Source organism: Buteo buteo, chromosome 22 (genome assembly GCF_964188355.1).
Source record: "Buteo buteo chromosome 22, bButBut1.hap1.1, whole genome shotgun sequence".
Taxonomy (NCBI): Eukaryota; Metazoa; Chordata; class Aves; order Accipitriformes; family Accipitridae; genus Buteo; species Buteo buteo.
Genome location: NC_134192.1, coordinates 1711330 through 1730784, shown reverse-complemented (window position 1 = coordinate 1730784; position 19455 = coordinate 1711330). Strand labels below are relative to the sequence as shown.

The window sequence follows — 19455 nt, the reverse complement described above, 5'->3', positions numbered from 1 at the left end:
TTAGGATTTTTTTTTTTTATAACTGGCACACCCTAACCATCTTACAGAGTGGAAAGGAATTAAAATCTAAGCAAAAGGTGGGATAGTTTTGTTCTGTTTTGGTTTTAATTCAAACTAGACGATTCGCCACAGGGGTGTTGGGTACCTGCTGGATGCAGCAGAGCTGGAAACCCAGGCACTCTTTTAAAGAAAGTTTCTGTACTGGTGGTAAAAGAGAGGAAAGCTCGGATGCAGCTTTCAGTAGTTTTGCATTGGCAACTTCAATCTGGGTTGTTTTTTATGCAGAAAGAGTCCATCAAGGCACTTAGTAGCAAAAACATTTTGACTAAATAAAATTAGGCAAATGTCTGCTGGTTGGAAAACAATGAAAACATATTATGTATATATGTGTTTATGTGTTTGGGGGAAGCTTTTTCACTCTTAGTGTGTTTGAAATCACAGTTAGTCTCCCGAGTCTAATGGAAATGCGGTTTACATCTGGGAGAAAGAAAGAAGAATGTCCCAAAGAAGGAGCCTTGTAAGAGGCAGTAGGCCAGGCTCTACTATCTGTTGCAGTCATCAGTGGCAATTGCTGTTCATTTGTGAAACAGCTGGCACGCTTCGCTCCAGAGGTGGTGGGTTCTGGCAAGGGGACAGGCAGGATAATGGGATTCTGTCTCCACAAATAACATCATGCCTTGATTTTGAAATTTAAGACACGATTTTAGCAGCTCAGTAAAAACAGTTTTTTTCGTTGTTGCTGTTTTTATGAACAGTAGTCTCTTTCCAATGTAACTTTGTGAAGCTGGAAATTGTTTGCTTCTTCTCTTCACCTTTTGTTTTGCCATGAACATATAAATATCCATAAAGTCACCCTCTCTCTGCTCTGCACAAACATACCATGATCTTGAAGGGTTGCCCAGGCAGCAAAAATTCCTTGCAGATGTTATCATAATCTCTTCAGTTTGGTGGTTGTTAACACAAGCTGCTTTTATAGGTTTTGCCTCTTACTCCGAGCTGGTTTTCTTGCCCTGTCACGGACTGTTACATTTTTTCTTCTGCTTTACACAAGTTACATGCATTTTACTTTTGCAAAACAAACGTTCCAATCTAGCTTTGTCAAAGAATTTATCAATGCATCTACTTGATGTTTCACAGATCATGGACGTTGTGGGAAAATCTATGGAAATACAGCACCTCTGCTAGGCAAGCTCTGCTTCAAAAGACAGTATGAAGCCTAATAAATCCTGTTTCTCAAAAGATTCTCTTCATTATCGTACTGATCTTTGCTAATCTGTCATGTGGCTACTTAACACAGGTTTGTCTCTACTGATTTTCTTCTGCAGATCACTTCAGCTCTTGCACACTTTGAACTCATCTTGTGTGCTTGACATAGTTTGTTGCCTCTGGTTATACTGCAGGACACAGCAAGCTGGTGAGTCTCTGAAGCCAATTTTTTTGCATTTGAACTTCCTAGGTTTCCCCTTATCATGAGACTGACAGGCAAGGGCAGCTTCTAGCTGAGATATTTTGTAAACTTCTTGCTGATTTCTTCCCAGGTATCATAATGACGCAGCTGTAAGCAGATCATTTCTGGGATCTGCAGCTGGACTGGCTTGTAGATGACAGCCCAAAACCATCTGTCCATATAGCAAGGGAATTTGAATTGTCTGCTGTGGGTCAGCTCCATTCTCGAGTTTAAGTCTAAAATAAAGCTTGTATAGAACAGAGCAGAATGCATTCCTCAGTTTCTGTGGCAAGCTTTGCTGATATGTTGAGATGAATTAATTTTTAATACCATCAGCAGAGCTGCAGGAAACCATGCTGATCTCCATGACTGCCTTATATTTAATATGGGAGATATTGGCTTTGATTCGGGGTTCTGCAATAGCGGGTTCAGCGTACAGGACGACAAAACTATGCAGAAACTAGTAGTTGGTAATCGTGGTAATACGGGAGCTGTGTCAGGACAGAGGGAACACACTGCCTGACCCGGAGGGAGCATGCGGGTGGAGGAGTCATCACTGGGGGAAGGCAGCCTGTTCCTGCCCTGGGGACTGTCTGCACCAGAGGCTGGAGGAGTGACAGGATGCCTCCAAGTCTCCATCACTCTAAATTGCAGAAACCTTGGAGTCACAGTATTTACATTCAATTCTGTTGCCTCCATGCCAAAGTGGTAAGTCAGAGAGGTAACAAAAATGGTTAAGGAATTTGAAGGATTTTCTTGGAGAGGTGGTTAAAATAGCTCAACATGCATCATTTGCCTTAAGGGCAAGCTGGGAGGTTATGGCAAGGAAGTAAATAATTGGGAGGATATGAAGACAAAGGAGAGACAGGCTGTTTGTGGGAGCGGTGGAGAAGCCATTAGGGTCAGTGAATAAAGTAAACAGCAGGAAAGTAGACAAAATATGTTCTGTTCCCAGCACTGAAGCTGATTTCTGGAATGATCTTGAACAAGTTACTTAATTTATTTGGCTGTCACTTTTCTTGCACAGTGCTGGAAACTTGATTTCTTGTTACTGCTAAACAATTTTTAGCTGGAGTCCTGAAGACACATTGTTCTCAGAGAACGTACATGGATGTTCCATGGATGGTTGCTGCTGTGTTGTCTCCTTCAATTCTAACACAAGAATTTAATTTAAGAGTCTTTTCTCTGTACATTAAATATAACCCTCTCCGCTGAAAAAACAGTTACAGTGATAATACATGTGTGAGATGCTTTGAGTTCTGTGGATGAAAAAGTATTTATATATGCTAGTTTCATGTTTTAAAATTACTGGAAACTTCAAAATTATGGTCTGAGTTTGTGTCATACATGGCAAACACAAGGTATTGTAGTAAACTGTGTGTCTAGATATACTGCTGCTAAATGTAAGACTACGATATACTGCTGCTGAAGACTACAGCTCTTGTTGCAGTTACGTAGCCAGGGGTTATAGCAAGGAGTAGTAGGTCAATAAAAGATTGAAAGTTAAATACAAGGTGAAAATGCAGACTCATGAGATCCATTAGACGGGGATCATCTCCCTGACAAGGTGCTGGTGCTGGAAAGCAATGGTTAGTGCACTTGAGATTACAATGGTAGAGAAAAGTCTTGTGATATGCAACGGCAATCCTTTCCTGTTCGCTTGCTAAGACTCTTGGTAAGGCTGGAAGAAGAACAGCAAATGCAGAACATTTGTTTCCCCTTCCTCTCAGACTTGTGTTTCAGTGCACAACGTACGCAGTTGTTGAACTCTGTCTAGCTGGCATCCCCCTGCTTTTGAGAAATAAGTGTTTAGAAAACAAGACAGAGAAGGAATGCATGCGTATGTGCATTGTACAGACCATGATAGTTACCAATGAGCATTCAAAAAAAAAGCCTCAAGAATATCCCAGAGCATTGCTAAGGTTAACTGACTGCTTGAAGCTGTTGCTACAGGCTTTCCAGGAGAGAATGATTTTTATGGACTAAAATTGGCAGTTGCATGTCACCTGTCTGTGTGACTGTCAAATAAGCACTGTTCTTTCTTGAAGCTGAATTTTCTAAGGTGGCCAACTGGTACAGAACTGTTGAAGGTCCGTGTTTATAGCAAGCCTCTGTGGGATTGACATGTTGTTTAACATGTCTTAAATGGGGACAGCAAGGTGCTAGGACAGTTTCTGCACAAGGCCAAGCAGCAGTAAGTGGGATTTTTGGCAGCAGGCAGATTCAAAATCGTTCCAGTCACTGTAGACAAGAGTAGTCATAGGTATTCACAGGTATGTCACAATATTAAATATCTAATTATTTCATATTTAGATAGGGTTCAAAATTGTACTTCACAAAGCCAATTCAAAATAATATTATCCTCTAACTCGAATGCCAGCACCACAGAGCCAGCTGACGCATCAGTATGTTTTGCATGGTGTGTACCACCGTATCAGACATATAGGGACATATTTGTGATAATAACTCATCACATCTGAGTCTCATAGCAGGAGGATGAGGTCATGCTTGGGTGTAAGCAGAAGTGATCAAGGAATCTGAAAATACCAGACCAAATCTTTCAGTGATTCAGTAGTTTCTGAGATGGTTTGCACACTCCCAGAATGATCTCCAAGGTCCATGCTCTAAAAGTCAGTGTCTTGGGATTAACATTCTGTATGAACAGCTGGACTCATATCTGAACAGTATGTTCACCGGAGGGTTTTGTTAAAAAGTTAGCATTTGCAGCCTCATCATGTCAAGCAGTTAAGCATTCTCCAACAGGCTGATAGATGCCTGCATGTGTGTGTGTGTATGTATAAACAGAGACCACGCAGGCGAGGCTATCCATGTTTCCATCTGAAAACCTAAGACTGTCTGATCTGCAGGATTTTCTTTGTTCCCAGTTCTTCAAATGACCACATTAATCCTGTTCACAGCAATCTCAATGAAAACTGGTTTTTGGGAGAGAAGCAGACTTGCCAATCTCAAGACAAAAGTACTTAAAAGTATATTCACACCATTGAAAAGTAGGTGAGTACATAAAGTTTTCAGTAGGGCTTACTTTTTCTACAGCTGTAAGATTGTTCTGTATACTCCAGACACCTTCCTGCTGTCTATGCAAATGGCGAGTCAAGTATTGAGATACCTAAGAGGTATTTGTATTCAGAAGCTCTGGAATCTTTCCTGTATTTGAAACTTACCCTATAGTCTCTGCTGGACCATCAGCAGGGCTGAGCCCAGGGGCTTTCAGCACCATGGTATGGTGCTAACATAAAACCCAGGGCTGGTGGTGTTACTGTGCTGGGGACAAATGTGTTCTCAAGAATATCTAAATCTGACAGTGCAATGCCTCAATGCCTTTTTGTTAGCAACAACCCGCAGTAGAAGAAAGCTTGTCAAAATTGTTCGCACGCCTCTTAATGTCTTGTTCCACTAAAAATGTTACAAAATATAACCAAGTGAAGCTAGACTTCTTATCACTAGTTGTCTACTTTTAAAGATGTTTAAGACATAAATTATGCAACAGATGTAGTTTGCTACAAAGGGAATAAATGCACACACTTAGGTTGATGTGCTGCTCAGCAGTAGCTAGAGCTAAGGAAACGGGATGGGGCTCCCTCAAGGAAGCAGAAAGGGAGGGAGAGCAAAGGGAGAGGAGAGAAAAATGGATGCAGTGCCAACCTTTCCTAAGGACTGGAATGGGGAGGAGTGAGTTTAAGGATGTCCGTTACCATTTAATCTAGACATGATTTCTTTTTTGTTTATTGCTGCCAGGATGAGGATGAATAGTTTAAGTAATTAGTTTAAAGAGACTGGATCAATAACTGATTAAACAAACAATTTTATTCTTGTTTCAAAGCATAGATTTAGTTTTGACTACTTCTGGAAGGTCTTTAGCAATTTGGCTGGGCTTAGCGATGCTGATAGTGTGCGTTTATATGTTTTTGGTGGTTTGGGTTTTTTTACCCCTGTTCATTTGGCATGTTTTTCTCTTGTTTATTATATAAGAGGAGGGAAATAGCAACCACAGAAGAAATTCTGCTCTTGAGCATGCTGCTTGAGGATATGGATCAGGAAGACAATGGACTGCAGGGGATTCAGAGTGGATATTAAGATTTCTGTAGCACTTTAAACTCAACCAATCCATCAGTACTTGGTAACTATTTGATCCACATGAAATGGCAAGTTATAATGCACATCAAAAAACCTCTACTGCTGCTCATTGCTCCTTCCTTCTCCTTAACTGTCAGACTCTGCAAAGTGCTGAAGTAGCTTGCCTGGGGCTATGGATACAATCGATTACAGGGTTGTAATTAGGAGTCTTAGCCTGCTGGTCATTCTTTTGGTCTCTCTTATCTTGATTTTTCAGACTAAGAGCCCATCTGAGGTGCTCTTCAGAAAATCCAGGTCAAATTTTTCAACTCTTAGAAATCTAGGAAACTTAATGTCTAGTCTCAGAAAATCCAGGTCAAGTTTTTCAACTCTTAGAAATCTAGGAAACTTAATATCTAGTCTCAGATTTGGTATTTAAATCCATCTCTTATCAAACCAACACCAAACCAACATGAAGACGCTCCACGCTGTGACCATTCAAGACCTGAAACACAGCAGAGGACCTGATCATCTCAAAGAGACACCCTTTTAAATTCTACATTGCATATTTTACATTTGTATTCACTATGTAATGAAGCCCAAAGCATACTCTGCTAGTGAGATATGTAACTGCTCCTTTAGTTTAGCATTCTCAGGCCTTTCACTTCTTAGATACTCATGGAAGGTAGGTTTTTCTACTGCATTTCAAGAAAAGAGCATGTTTCTTACCAAGGGTGGAATGTTAACATGTCATTTACAGGAATCTTCCATAAGCATCTAGCAAGGCAAGAAAACACTGTATGTATCTTCAATTTTTGAGTTTTTTTCTTTTTATTTTTCCTTTCTTTTTGGAAGATTGGAAACTTGTTACTTTACTTTCCAATTTCAAGCAGTATTCCCCATGTATGCACTTTATGAATCATTATAATCTGTGGACTCTTTTAAGGGGACACAGTGTGCTTCCAGACTTGACTTCCTTAAACTCTGTCTTCTTTCCTTTTTAAGGTACCTGAAGCTGAAAACATTTCTGCTCGGTGCATGCTGATACATACAACATGGCATGTCTGACTGTTTATGCAGAGGAGGTAAGCAGAGAGTGGGGCAGGAAGAACAGGTAATAGATGTACAGTATTTCTTACACACTTCACTACTATTAATATGGGCTACAAGAAAAGATACTGCAAAAAGGAAGATCCAGGTGTAGGGGGTGGAAAGGAGAGGGAAAACACATTTAAAAACAACTCCAGCTGATTTGACCTACTGCGTATTTACTTACTGTTCAACACAGGGAGAGTGAAAATAGAAGCTCGAATTTCCACAAAGGATTTTCCCTCTATAGGAAGGCTATTTTCTGATTTGTTCAGCATGCCAAGACACGGGACTGTCAGACCAAGCAGAGATGCTTACAAGGACAGGCAGACCAACGCTGGCATAGATTTTCAGACCCAGACATGCATGCCACTAGTTTGCATCTAGTAGGCAGAGAAATCTTGCTCTCCGCACAGGCTTTATGACAGAGCTTTGTGTTGTGTAAGGCTGGAGAGAGACATCTGAAAACAAAGTGCACCCCAGGGGAGTTCGTGCCGCCGGACCATTGGAGATGAGTTGGCAGCACGCCAGCCCCCAGAATAACGAGATTGAAAATGAGCTCTGACAGGTTAGATGTAATACTGCAGGGCCAGCTGTGCTAGATACCAGTCTCAGTATTGGCGTGCAGAGGCATTTCAGCTGCAATACCTTGCGCAGAGAGAAATACTCATTCCACTGTAGGGTGGAAACAGCAACTCCTTGAGTGCTGGGCCTTCTTTGAAGGCTGGATTCAGGAGGACACATTCTCTGAAGCAGGGATTGATAGTCAGTGCCTCTACTGAGTGTGATACTATGAACAGATGCAGGGCAGCTCATGGGCAGTGTGGTAGCGCCGTAGCTTTTTCATGTTGGGACTGCAAGCTCAAGGTCTAGCTTGTTCGGGAAGTCCCATTCTAGCTTCAATACACATCAATTCCTGAATCCTGCCAAATGGATACACCTGGCTTTCTGTGTGCAAGACCTTTGGTCCTGGAATAAATTGCCTAGTGCAAATAGGGACTAAAATGAAACTTCTGAACTCTAGGATGGCTCAAGAGGCAAACACGCAAATAGAGGACTGGGTGTGGAAGGAAGTGCACTGCCTAGTGAGTGTTTGGACAGAAGATTACAGCATAGCTAATGTAAATTTGGATAAAGTGTGTTGGCAGAGCTGTGTTTTGGCAGGAGCTCTCCATATCCAAGATCATAAAGGAGAGTTGGGAGGAAATGGTTCTGAAATGGTGAACTACTGCCAGACCTGTGTAATGAGAAGTATCTGTCAGCTTTTCCATGCACACTACATTTATTCACTTAAAAAATAACTTTACTAGTAAATTTATAACAAGCCTACCCCAGTGGAAAACTGAGCCCTAATTACTGTGCTAGTGTATTCCTCACACAGGACATAAGAAAAGATTTCTAACCCCCCCAAGTCTCTTCCAAAATTGAGAAGAATCTAAATACGTCACCCAAATAGAGCTTGGTTCCAAGCAAAGTAGTGGTTTAGCTTGCCAAGTGTTGTGGCTGTATTTGGTACTCTCCAAAACCGGGCCCCAGCTGCAAGAAGAAATGCTGGTGTATGGGTCCAGTATGACTGTGTTCTCAGGGACTGGCTTTTAGCAGAGAAGAGGCAGAGGGAAAGCAGGGCGTAAATCCTTTCATTCCCTTTGCTGAAGAGTTCTGCCTACATGCAGGCTAGACAAATAAATTAAAGTTTGGAGTTGGTGCCATGAAGGAGTGCTTGTTGACTGCAGTATGTGTGGACATGTTCTGAGGGAGAATAAGGGACAACGGGTGATTTTACTGTGCTCTCTTGGTGGCAAAATAAAGGATGTGAGAAGGGTACCACTAGACTTCCACAGCACCAATGCAGCTTGTAGTCCAAGTCTGGATATATCAAGACCTAGGTAAAGGATTAGGAGACTTATTTTTAATGGCTTCTACCCCACTCAGCCTTCTGACAAATCATCTTGAACTTGAGCTTTATGAAGTTGTTGTGACACTTCCCAAGAGAAATTGAATTTACAGTGAGCTCTTAGTGTTTTGTGATGGTGGCTGTAAGTACGGCTTGTACTTCTCTCTTTTTTAAAGTGCTGTGAAGACAGATTTGGTTCATCTTCACCATTCCTGGAATTGCCTGATTATTCACACCAGCTTCTAGCCTCAAAATAATGTATAAGTTCTTATGTATTCTTCTCTCAACAGTCTCAACATTGATTAATCAACTTTTCTAAGTTGATTAATAGTTTGACAGACACCAGGTAAAATAACTGCATGGAAACCAGCTCTTATTACCACATCAAAATTCCTAACTGAGGAGAGTGACCGTGAGTTCCTCCCCATTCTATAAAACATACGAAATCTGTACTGCTGTCCCCGTGAAAATAATAGGTTTCAAGGAACTCTTGCTTTCCTTGCCACCGGATTCAAACTGCTCAGGAGAAATGGATATACTGAAATATTTCTCCTCTCTAAATTTTGAAAAAGTTTTTAGAAAAAACAGCCCTGCAGATAATCTTGAAATTAGACTTTCAGCCTTTCTTTATGTTATTCATGATGCAAGTAAAGTAAGGGCCCTGTAATGAGTCAGATTAGCTAGCAGGACATCTGAAGTCCCAACTGTCTTTCAAGACCAAATAATGGCAGCAGCAAAACATTAATAAAAACTTTGTCTTTAAAAGCAAAATCTTTGAAAAGTAGTACTAGAATCTGAAACTCTTGTCTGTCCAGGACTTTCTTGACAGATCTAAGCACACATTGCAGCCTATTCTGAAAGCTAGTTAGGTTTTCAGCTAAAGGAAACTTTGTTTTTCATGTGGGCATGAAGAGAGATTTTTCTAGCTTTTTAAAGCTGTTTTCCTCAAAGAAAATATATTCAAATGTCTATCCATCTTCCCTCAGAAGGTGTCATTACATTTTACATTAAAAAAAAAAAAGCCTTGCAGTGCCCTGTGAAAAAGAGCTGATGCTTATCTCACAGATTGAGAATGGGAAGTTGAGGTAAGAAAAGTGAAAGTGATTTACCAGAACTAATGAAGAAAATCTGTGATGGAGTTGAGATTAGAATCTTAATCTGCTTCTTTCTCTACACTTTACTCTAGATTTAGGTCAGCTCTTGCTGGGCTGAAACTAGGATCGCTGAAAGCAGTGGCAAGCCTTCCAGGGACTTCAAATGGAACAAACATTTTCCCCAAATATGTCTGAAATAGTAATATAGAAGTTTATAATGGTCCTTTTGCTATATGTCTAGTGCAGGGCACCGCTAGTTCACAGACTGGTTTCAGATTTCCTCATGCCATTTGTCTTAATATAATTCTCATTGCGTGGCTTGCATTATATTGAATTAAGATGACGCATTACACAGACTACAAACATGTCTCAGAAGCAGTAGAGGAAAAAACCAGATCTTTTCTACTGGCTGTAAGCAAAAGCCCTTCATCTTTGTGATGATATAAATGTTGGGTGTTAAATTTTTCTGGCCATACAAAGATTGCTGTAGTAGAGGTAAAAGGGAAGAACACCCTTTATTCCCTGATTTGATCACTGAGTTTGGTGCTGATGTACCACTGGTGGGGGTTCAAAATACAGCTGCAGCAAAGTATCTAGCCAGATCAGAGAAACAGAATTTGTAGTTGCAGGATGGAAGAGTCCGCTTTGGGCAGCAGTGGTTCAGAGATGGATTTAAAATCCATCACAGAAAGCACCTGCTCTTGGTGCACAGTCACGAGAAAAGTTTTTAAGATTACATATATGATAAGGGCATAAAAAGGAGTATGAGCACAGAGATAAAGGGGAAGCTGTGTCTCTAGTCCAGGAGGTTAGCCTGAGTTAATTCCTTGCTAATACTAGCAGTAATCAAGCCAAATATTTTCTAGAGTATATTGATGTAAACTGTTTGTCTTCTCTGCAGTGGCTGTTCAGAGAGGAGGAGTGTGTGCAACAGTTTTCTGGACCTGCGAAGTTAACAGCACATGTTCTGCCCCTTTGGAGAAAGCCGAATTTTATGTTGGTGGGCCCCCCTCCCTGGCCAAGCAGCACCATGTACAAGTAAGAAAGCAAAATGGGAAAAATCAGAGAGAAACTCCCTTAACTGTGACACTGCATAGAAAAGCCTGCAGTCTGTGTATTTCACAACAGCTTTTCTTTAAATATTACCTTCATATTTCATCCATCTTATCCGTATAGTTCCTGCAGGTAACAGTCAGGAGTTACAGATTCAGATGTCATGAAAATCAATTTGTGGCATTTTTTTTTAAATAGGTGTTATTATACCAGGGACTATTTGTGGGTCTGAGGTTTGGCATTGCCAACAGAGAAACTAAGGCACCATCCAGTATGGGTGTACAAGACAGAAATAGAGTGTGCAAGACTTCTCTAGACAGATATGGGCAAAGCATGACACTGCATGAAGGGAGAACAGAAGGAAGGTGGCAGAGCATGGAGGGGGAGAAACTGCAGAACAGCGGGAAGAGAGTCTGAGAGGGAAGAGTAGATTTGTAGAGGCAATAGAAGAGGGGCGGAGGAAAAGCAGAAGCCAAGTGTCTATGGAAGCAAATGAAATATTGGTTATGATAAAAGCGGGAAAAACCTGGCAGAGCAAGATCGGTAACAGGAGGAGGAAGGAGTTAATAGCACTGACTGCAGCACTTACTCTGCTATTGGCCTCTTCTATGCAGCTCCTACCACTGCTTTGTCCATGTCAGTCTTCAAAATACGAAGAGAAAATTCCAGCCTCCAGTGATTTAGTCTGTTTCTCTGTGTCTTTGCTTCTGGCTCTGAATTCTCCAGGGAGACCAGAGGGCAGCAAAGGGCTTAAACAACAACTTTTTTTTTTTTTAAACTTTTTCTTCATCAAAATACATGCTCTTTTCCAGCGTTAGTCTGAAGCCTCATTTAGTAGAGGAAACTTTGCATTTAATCCACAGGCCTATTAGGGAAACAGCACAGCAGGAAACTAGTTAGACTGTTGAGTAGAAAATAGACTTGCTAATAAACCTCTTGTTCTCATTACAGTCCCAAGATGCTGAACATTTTTTGTTTTAATAAACAGAAGTTGGTGATTTTGGATTACACTTCTTTTTTTTTTCCCCCTTAGATTAATACCTTGCAGTCTGGTTCAAAGGCAAGAAAATGGGATATTTCAGACAGAATTGTACATTTCTTGTATACAACTCATCCCTTTGCTTGACACATAATCACAGAGAAAACAAAAACTTGGCTTTTTTCTATCAGTGTAACTTTGTTGTCTGGTATGTCTTGGTATGGCATAAATAAAAGGAGGACAAGGCCCTGGAGATTCTGTTTCACTCATCATTTTGTCCTTTCATCTCACCAGTCCTTGTTTTAGTGTATGTCTGTCTAGAGCCAGATTTCAGTTTGTTCTTTATGCCTGTTGTTTTTTGGAGACCTGTTTCTATGAACGTCTCTGTGACTATTTGTGCTTTCCTTAGGAGCTGAGAAATACCAGCTTGGCGATACCTCTTTCAGTGCTGCCGCAAAAGGGCTGAAGTGCAGAGAGTAATACACCTAAGAAAATTGCATGGAGCTTTTTCTTAGATGCAATAGCAAGGCAAAGGGGTAAAAAAAAATTAAATTAAAAAAGTTTATTTCATTTGGGCACTGTTGTGAACTGGTATCTGTGGGAGCGAGAGGAGCTTGGGGATAGGAGCTGTTAGCATTTTTAGTAAAGCCCTGACAAGCAGCTATTTGTGAAGGTTTGAAATTCCTCCAGGTGTTTTTTTCCCCCCAAAGGATGTGGTAAAGTCTGTGTCCAGTTTGCATTTGGAACATGGATATCCTGATCCCCAGATCTTGGCTTACACCATTTCTTTTCATTCCTCTTCCCCAATACTTTTTGGATTTAGCTACAATAAGCAGGAAATTTTTTCACACGTGTCCAGAGGTAAAGGCTTAGATGCAGCTCTGAATTTATAAATAATCCCTCAGACCTCTGTCAGGGGCCCTTAAGGGCGCTGAGCAGTCTCGCCAGGGACCATCATGGTGCAGGAGCCCCAGTCCAGCTCAGCCCAGGGCACCGAGTCCCTCCCTGAGCCGTGTTGCAGGTGTGCCTGTCCCAGCCCTGTTCCTGTCTGTATTTCCTTGATTGACCTTGGACCTGGCTCATGTTTCTACCTATTTAACAAATTGCTAAGTATGTGTCATTTATTGAACTAAGATAAACAGTGGTTTTGCAAAAGAAGGGCGTTTCTCTAATTAGTATATACCATGACAAAGGGTCCTTTGAGCAATGCAGGTTCTACCATTTAGAAGAGTTCTTGGCTGCAAGGACCGTCTGGATCAGCTGAGCTGCAGTTAGGAAAATCAGTAGCTTTGGAGCCTTCATGACCAAATATGTCAGTATTGGTAACTTGTCAAGAGTGTTTCTTATTGTTCCATGGTTTTTGTTTTAACATGCAAACCTGCCTCTGTGTTGCAGCTAGGTTTTGGACATCACAGCAAAGTACATGTGAGGGTTATGTTTCATTTTGACTAGGAAGAAGGAGCTTGTCAGCTCACATCAGTGTAAAAAAAGAAATGGATCTATTTTGGAAGTGGCAGATAGTTACAGACACACAGAATAATAATATAAATGTTACCAATCCACTGGCATATAGGACAAGAGTACCTACCACCAGACCAGCATATGTGTAGAAGGCATATGTAGAAATTGTCTGTATTCCCTTAAACAGTATCTTATGAAAATTCATTAGTTTCTTTTGATTTTAATCAGTATTTGTTTATTAGTCATAGTAATAATAGTACTGATTTTAATAGTAATCACTGTCTGTCATGGTCCTCACGTGAACCATTACAGATTTTTATGAATTTTGTGTCATAAGCTGAATACTTCATAAACATGCTGTCAAAGGATATCCTGCTTTCTTAATAAGAGGAAGAGTAAGTTACCTTACATTAGGTAACTGAAAATCAAATCCAGCATAAGGACAAAGACCTCACGTGCTTTTTAAGCACTTCTAAGGGTAAATCTTGGTTTTGCTGGAATTGATGGGAGTAATTTTCTCTTGATTTCACAGTTCTAAAAAGGAATTTCATATTTTCCTATTCCTTTCACAGAATCAAAAGAGGGATAGCACTGGCAAAAACGTAGCCTTTCTGCTGGCTAGAAGATGAATTTGCTGACCAGTTTTGCACATTCATGTAAATAGTGGGACCGGCGGGCAGCACCAGAAGCTACATACAGAGTGTGAAATCCTACAGTTCTGTTTTCTTCAGATAGTTTTGGCTGTAGGAGGATGGGAATTGCTGCAGGGGGTTGTAGCAAGAGCCTCATCTCATCCTTTCTGCAGTCTTGAAGAGTAGCCACCTGCCTTTTCAGGACTCTTGTAGAGAACAATTAGGGAGGTACCTGTCTAAAGAGAAAGCTTCCAGTTGTGGGTGAGTGTCTGACACAGACCACACTTACGCATATCTTTTATCCTGTTCATATAACTGTAGATGTTCTCTCTAAGGCAAATTGTCAGTCAGTTGTCATCGCTCCAGTGGCTTCAGTGGAGCTATGACAATTAATCCCTCTGAGAGCCTGCTCTGCTCTCTCTGCAACAGTCTGTTTCTGAAACCCACTCACCTTTCTAGCTCTTGTTCTGTTTTCAGTCCATGAAAGTACAGGGCTCTCATCTCCTGACCTCATATGCCAAGATTCAGACAACTTGATTGAGGCACTTGATTTAGGCATCAGAAACATCTTAAGGAATTTCCTTTCCAGCCTGTGGACAGAATTGGATACCACCAACGAGGGATCCAGAGGATTGAAGGGAGGCACCATCCTCTCCCTACTGGCTACAGAGGGGCTCTAAGTGGCATCAGAGGATAATTTTGGAGTTCTTGCTTTAGTTTTGTTCACCAACTTCAGATGAGCTATGTAGCCCATCAGCGATGTGTCTGCATGTCTCTGGACCCTGTGTGCCTGATACAGAGCTGCACGCCAGGAGTCTGCATCAGCATGAGATCCAGAGGCCACTGACTGACTGTAAAGTCCTTTCAAATACAGAGGTGCACAGAGCACTGGTTTTCTGAATCCTCTGTGGGACTTAACTGCCACTATTGCATCAAATACAAACCTGAGGGGTATTTAGATACTCTTAATCCCATCCTAAAACAATTAGGAGGAGTTTTTCAAATTCTTGAAACCGTGATAAGGTAGATCTCCCCCTGTCTGTCTGTAACAGACGATTTTGTTGATATGTTCAAATGAGGTGGCTAATTTTTCCTTAGGGTAAAAAGATGTATGAAATTCCCTTATTATCTGATACACGTAAAGAGTCTGTAACTTCTTTCTCGTACATTTTCAGGCATTTTATCTGTTTGAGTTGCAGCTTGATTCATTTTCTCAGGGTTAGGGCTTCCTTAAGGCCACCTTCTCCTTGCCATCTTTCCACTAAAACCAGTTGGTTTTCTGGAGAACATCAATGAGGCCACTTCATTTGTAGCTCTTTTGAGAAGCCTTATATATTCTGTGAGGTTGTTTACTCTGCATTTATTTTCATTGCCAATTTGATTAGCTCAGTCTTTCACACTTTCTTTACTGGAAGTTACAGCTCTGAAGTACATAACTCCACAATATGAGCTCTGAGACAAATAAATCAGTTGGCTTCTTTGCAGTGTCTCTGCTCAAATTAGTTGCTCTCTGTCCTTTTTACAAGGACTTGTAGCATCAGGCCCAGATGAGGTTTTCTTGATTGGGTCATCTGTCTTGTAAAAGACATCCCCGTTCTCTTTCTTGCTGCACTGAGTGTGCTACTTATAAGCTGGTGATCATGGAGATGGCTGAGTCTTAGCTTCGATCCTTAGGAGAATTTTCTCTTGAACAGTGTAAGTAGCCCAAACTTTCTTTTGAAGCCCAAGGATGTGACTGTTTAGGTTAGAGAATGTGAAACTCTTGAGAGAAAATTAGCACTCTTTTGTACTATTCAAAGTAACTTGATCACTGGTGATCAATAATAAACCATGCTATTTGTTGGACAGGTTCTGTCTTTGAGGGCATTGGAATATAGACTTTGGCAATAGAAGGACAGAGACAACTACATTTATATAATTGAGGAAAGAGATTTCTCTAAGGAGGCATAACTGGAGGCTCTAACTGTCTTCAAGGTAACCTAGTACATATCCCTTACTTCGTTAATTCCCTTCCTGTGGGATAGTATAATCCATTTCATATGGTGATAGGACAGAGAATGATGACCTGAAGCTAAGGCAGCAAAAATTTAAAGTAAACATCAGTAAAATTATTCAGGAGCTCTGAAAGTTAGCACCAAGAAAAGGTACAAATGGTGGAGGGATTAAGTACCATTTCTTAAAGGAATCAAAACTGGCAACAATTAAGGATGACATACTAACAAACCAATATTATTTAGAACACATTTAGCATATTAGAGACAGCATCAGTGTTTTAGAGGCCAAAGCACTGTGTAGTTGTTGGGGTGAAAAAGTATTACCTTCCTTAGCAATTTTGGTAAGTTAGTATATTTTTATCATTGCAGCAAATGTTGTCAGGATTAGCGTTATTTTTTTGTCATTAGGAGGCCAGGGAATGTTGGATGGGAGCAAAGTTCCCAAAAGCATAAGGGAGCACTGGTTTGGTTTTGTTTCTGGCAACAAATAAAACAGGGTACAGACCAGATTTCATTTTCTGAAGTAAATAAACCTAAGAATGAGTTTAGCTGATTACCATCCAAGAAAATAACCTATCAAATTAAAGTTATTTACAGGTCAGTAGTAAGGTCTGTGCAAGGAATTGAACAGAAATGCTAATATTTTAAGGCCAAGAACTCAGAAATTAGGAGACAGTAGAATTACCATTTCTCAGAAATGTTAGTTTGTTGAATATGTATACTAGAGTATGGCCAGCTCAAGCCAACAGTAGATTTCGGTCTGTTTCAGTCTTGGTGGATCACACTTAGGATCAGGAGTAACTGGCATTGATAAACCCCCTAGCCTAAAAGTAGAGATGGCCAAAACTTTTCTTTCTGTACAGATTTTCTTCTTTGGCATACTTGCTGAGCTGAGCAGAAGCATCTACGTAACATTTTAAAGGTCATACTTGTGCATATCCTATGTATCTCCATCTCTTGGATCGAAAGGTGAAATGCTGGTTGTTTGTTTTCCTTGCTGCTTTTAGCCACTTCAGTTTCTGGGTTCAGTTTTGCTAATTCAACCTTCTCGGGTCCCCTTAATTCTGGGGAGTGCTCATGTTTTGAAAAGGTTTCAGAAACCACTGTCTGTGGCACATTCTGAAATGCTTCTTTAGCATTAAGTTTATTTTCCAAAGACCTAAATATTCCAGTATCACTATTTTAAACTGTACATAATTATATGTATCACTGACAGCAAGAATTAAACCAGAAGAGTTCAGGCTGGTCTGTCTTCATAGTGAAAGAGTGACTAGAGGATACTGGAGGAGCTAAAAGGATTGTTGCTATGGGTAAAGTCCTTTGGAAATGTAAAGCATTTGCAGCTCTCTTGGTGCTCTTGCTCAGCAGAACTGCAAAGAAATTGGTTTCTAACACCTTATTTAGGGGTCTATTACCAATGAGAATTCTGCTGGTGTCAAGATGCAAAGCTATAAAGGGGCTTGGTCTGTCATGATCTCTTGTGCTGAAACTACTCTGCACTCAGGAAATCCTGTATCTTACAATACACCAGACTAAAAATGACCCAATAAATCAAAACAGAGGAAAGGACTTCAATTCATTCTTCACTTAGGTGGAAGGTTAAAGTTGTCCAGGTAAATCTAGCTGTTCTGAAGCTAAAAAAGTGTGCCATGAAATAACCTTAAATCGTAAGTTTTGTCCTGAAAGTTGTACTTAACATACCTGTCATGTATAATTGTTGGGTTTTTTTCTGCAGGACACAGTTCAACTTCCTGATTAATATCATACTGGAAGTGGGCCAGACTTAAGTCTATTTGGGTAGACAAAAATGGGTTGAAAGGGAATGGAAAGTTTAAAATATTGCCTTATTTATATGGAAAACATGAACTGAACAAGGTTGTACTGGACCAGTACCTGAAAAGCCAAGAAGCGAGGCAAACTGTAAATAAAAAGGGAAACTAAACCAGTATGTTAGTATGGGATCAAAAGAAACAAAGTGGCTTAGCAAATACTTTCCTGTCAACTGAGCTGCATTAACAGTTCATATGCATGTTTTCAATCTACGCCAGCGGTGAAAGAACATCAATTTCACACATGCAATGGGCTAAGAGTGAATATGCACTTCATTATACAAGTTAGCAGGCAGGTGGCAATTTGCAGTAATGTATTCATTTTCAGCTGTATGCCTGTACTTTAAGATGATGAATGCCTATAAAATGCAGATTAAGCACTATTAGTGATAGGGAGAAGAATTAGGTTACTGATTTATTTTCTTTCCCCCCTTAGATTTTATGCAGGTCAGCTTAATTTGATAAGAACTCATGTTTTACTGTTTAGCAACAAAGGCCGTGAAGAAGCAGAAGTATTCCTCAGCACATTCTAGGTACGCACCATTATTAAAGCCGTCGGTGATACATGGCGATCCTTCCTTGTCAAGGATCCCCAAAGACTGGCTGTTCCTTTGGAGACCTTGACTAGCCCTTGCGTGCTGAGCAGAATAAGCAGGAAGAAGCACTGTGAGGTTTGTCACCAGGCTTTTTGCTGTCCTATGTTGATTGTGCCGATCCATTTACCATCTGATTCAGCTTTACTATTTTCCGCTGGAACATTGTTAGCAAGTCAAGTCCCAGTGTGTGCTTAGGGGTTTTTTTTGCACCCCCGCCCTGCACAGTTATTAATTTAATGGCTACGTTATAGAAGGTGGCAGCTGTTGTTTTTAATCTGAATACAGTGCTGATTTCTCTCAAGGAGTCTTTGTCCCCATCTTAGGAGGGAACAGAAAGAATACTGTACTGGAACCATCTCATGATATTTTTACTACATCCTACTCATCTTTTTTTTTTTTTTTTTTTTTTTGTTCTGACAGAGTGTTCTATATCTTAATTATCTTTTGGCAAATCATTATTTTTTCCAGTTTATCATTTCATATGTTTGAAGGTATTTATAGCCTTCCCTTTTACTTGCTTCTGTCTAAATATATTTTAGGGTTGCTTGCAAGGGTTAAGAACACACACAGCATCCTCTTTTAGGAAAAATGGGGGAAGTCTCCTCTTTTTTTCTTTCCTCTCAGACACAGTCACACACATTTTACCATTATTATCTGGTCATTGTGAGAAACAGAATGAAAATAAGCAAAAAGAGACAAAATAAATATGCTCCAAACCCACTTCACTTAATATGGGCGTATGAGATGGCAGTCGTATGAAAGTAAGGTATGAGAGATACAGGGCATCATTGTTTAACAAAAGCAAGCATGTATTCCAGCATGCTCAGAACGCTTACCTGAGAACCTGCTTCCCATTACACTTCAAGCAGTTCCCCGGACAATTAAATTTGCGGTTATATTACATTCCTTAATTCCTCATTTGTGTCTCATTCAGTGATGATTTTCATCCCCCTATGAAACAATTTGAGGTTTTGCTTTCCTGGCAAACAAAGCTAACAGTCTCTATCAATTTACCACAGTTTATGCAATCTCCATTTCAGGACTGCACGAGAACTGCTAGATTTGAGATCCTGGTGCGAGGTGGCTGTGGGGGCAAGTTACAGCATGGTCATTCTTAGGTGAGTAAACCACTGAGATATGAGAAGTCTGTTCTCACCCGGTTAAATCTTAACTCTATGTTCCCCTTGTTACAGTGCCATGGAAACAGCAAAATGGCAGTAATTGCTTTTGGCCGGGCCTTTGAGTCCCTTCAGAGTTCACCCCTGTTGATAAAAGAGTTTTAGAAGAATGCAGAAGACTGGTAAATCCATTAG

The 19455-nt window shown here is 40.5% G+C and overlaps 1 protein-coding gene across 1 annotated transcript in view; it reads left to right on the top strand.

Annotated features, from left to right (window-relative positions):
• Positions 1–19455, top strand: part of C22H8orf48 (chromosome 22 C8orf48 homolog) — a 115418-nt gene that overhangs the window by 76682 nt on the left and 19281 nt on the right. Inside the window, exons 7-12 of the mRNA XM_075053760.1 lie at positions 1326–1414; positions 4366–4459; positions 5438–5585; positions 6527–6606; positions 10500–10636; positions 19183–19260. Of these exons, the coding sequence (XP_074909861.1) occupies positions 1326–1414; positions 4366–4459; positions 5438–5450 (196 nt within the window). The 3' untranslated portion in view covers positions 5451–5585; positions 6527–6606; positions 10500–10636; positions 19183–19260. The remainder of the gene's footprint in view (positions 1–1325; positions 1415–4365; positions 4460–5437; positions 5586–6526; positions 6607–10499; positions 10637–19182; positions 19261–19455) is intronic.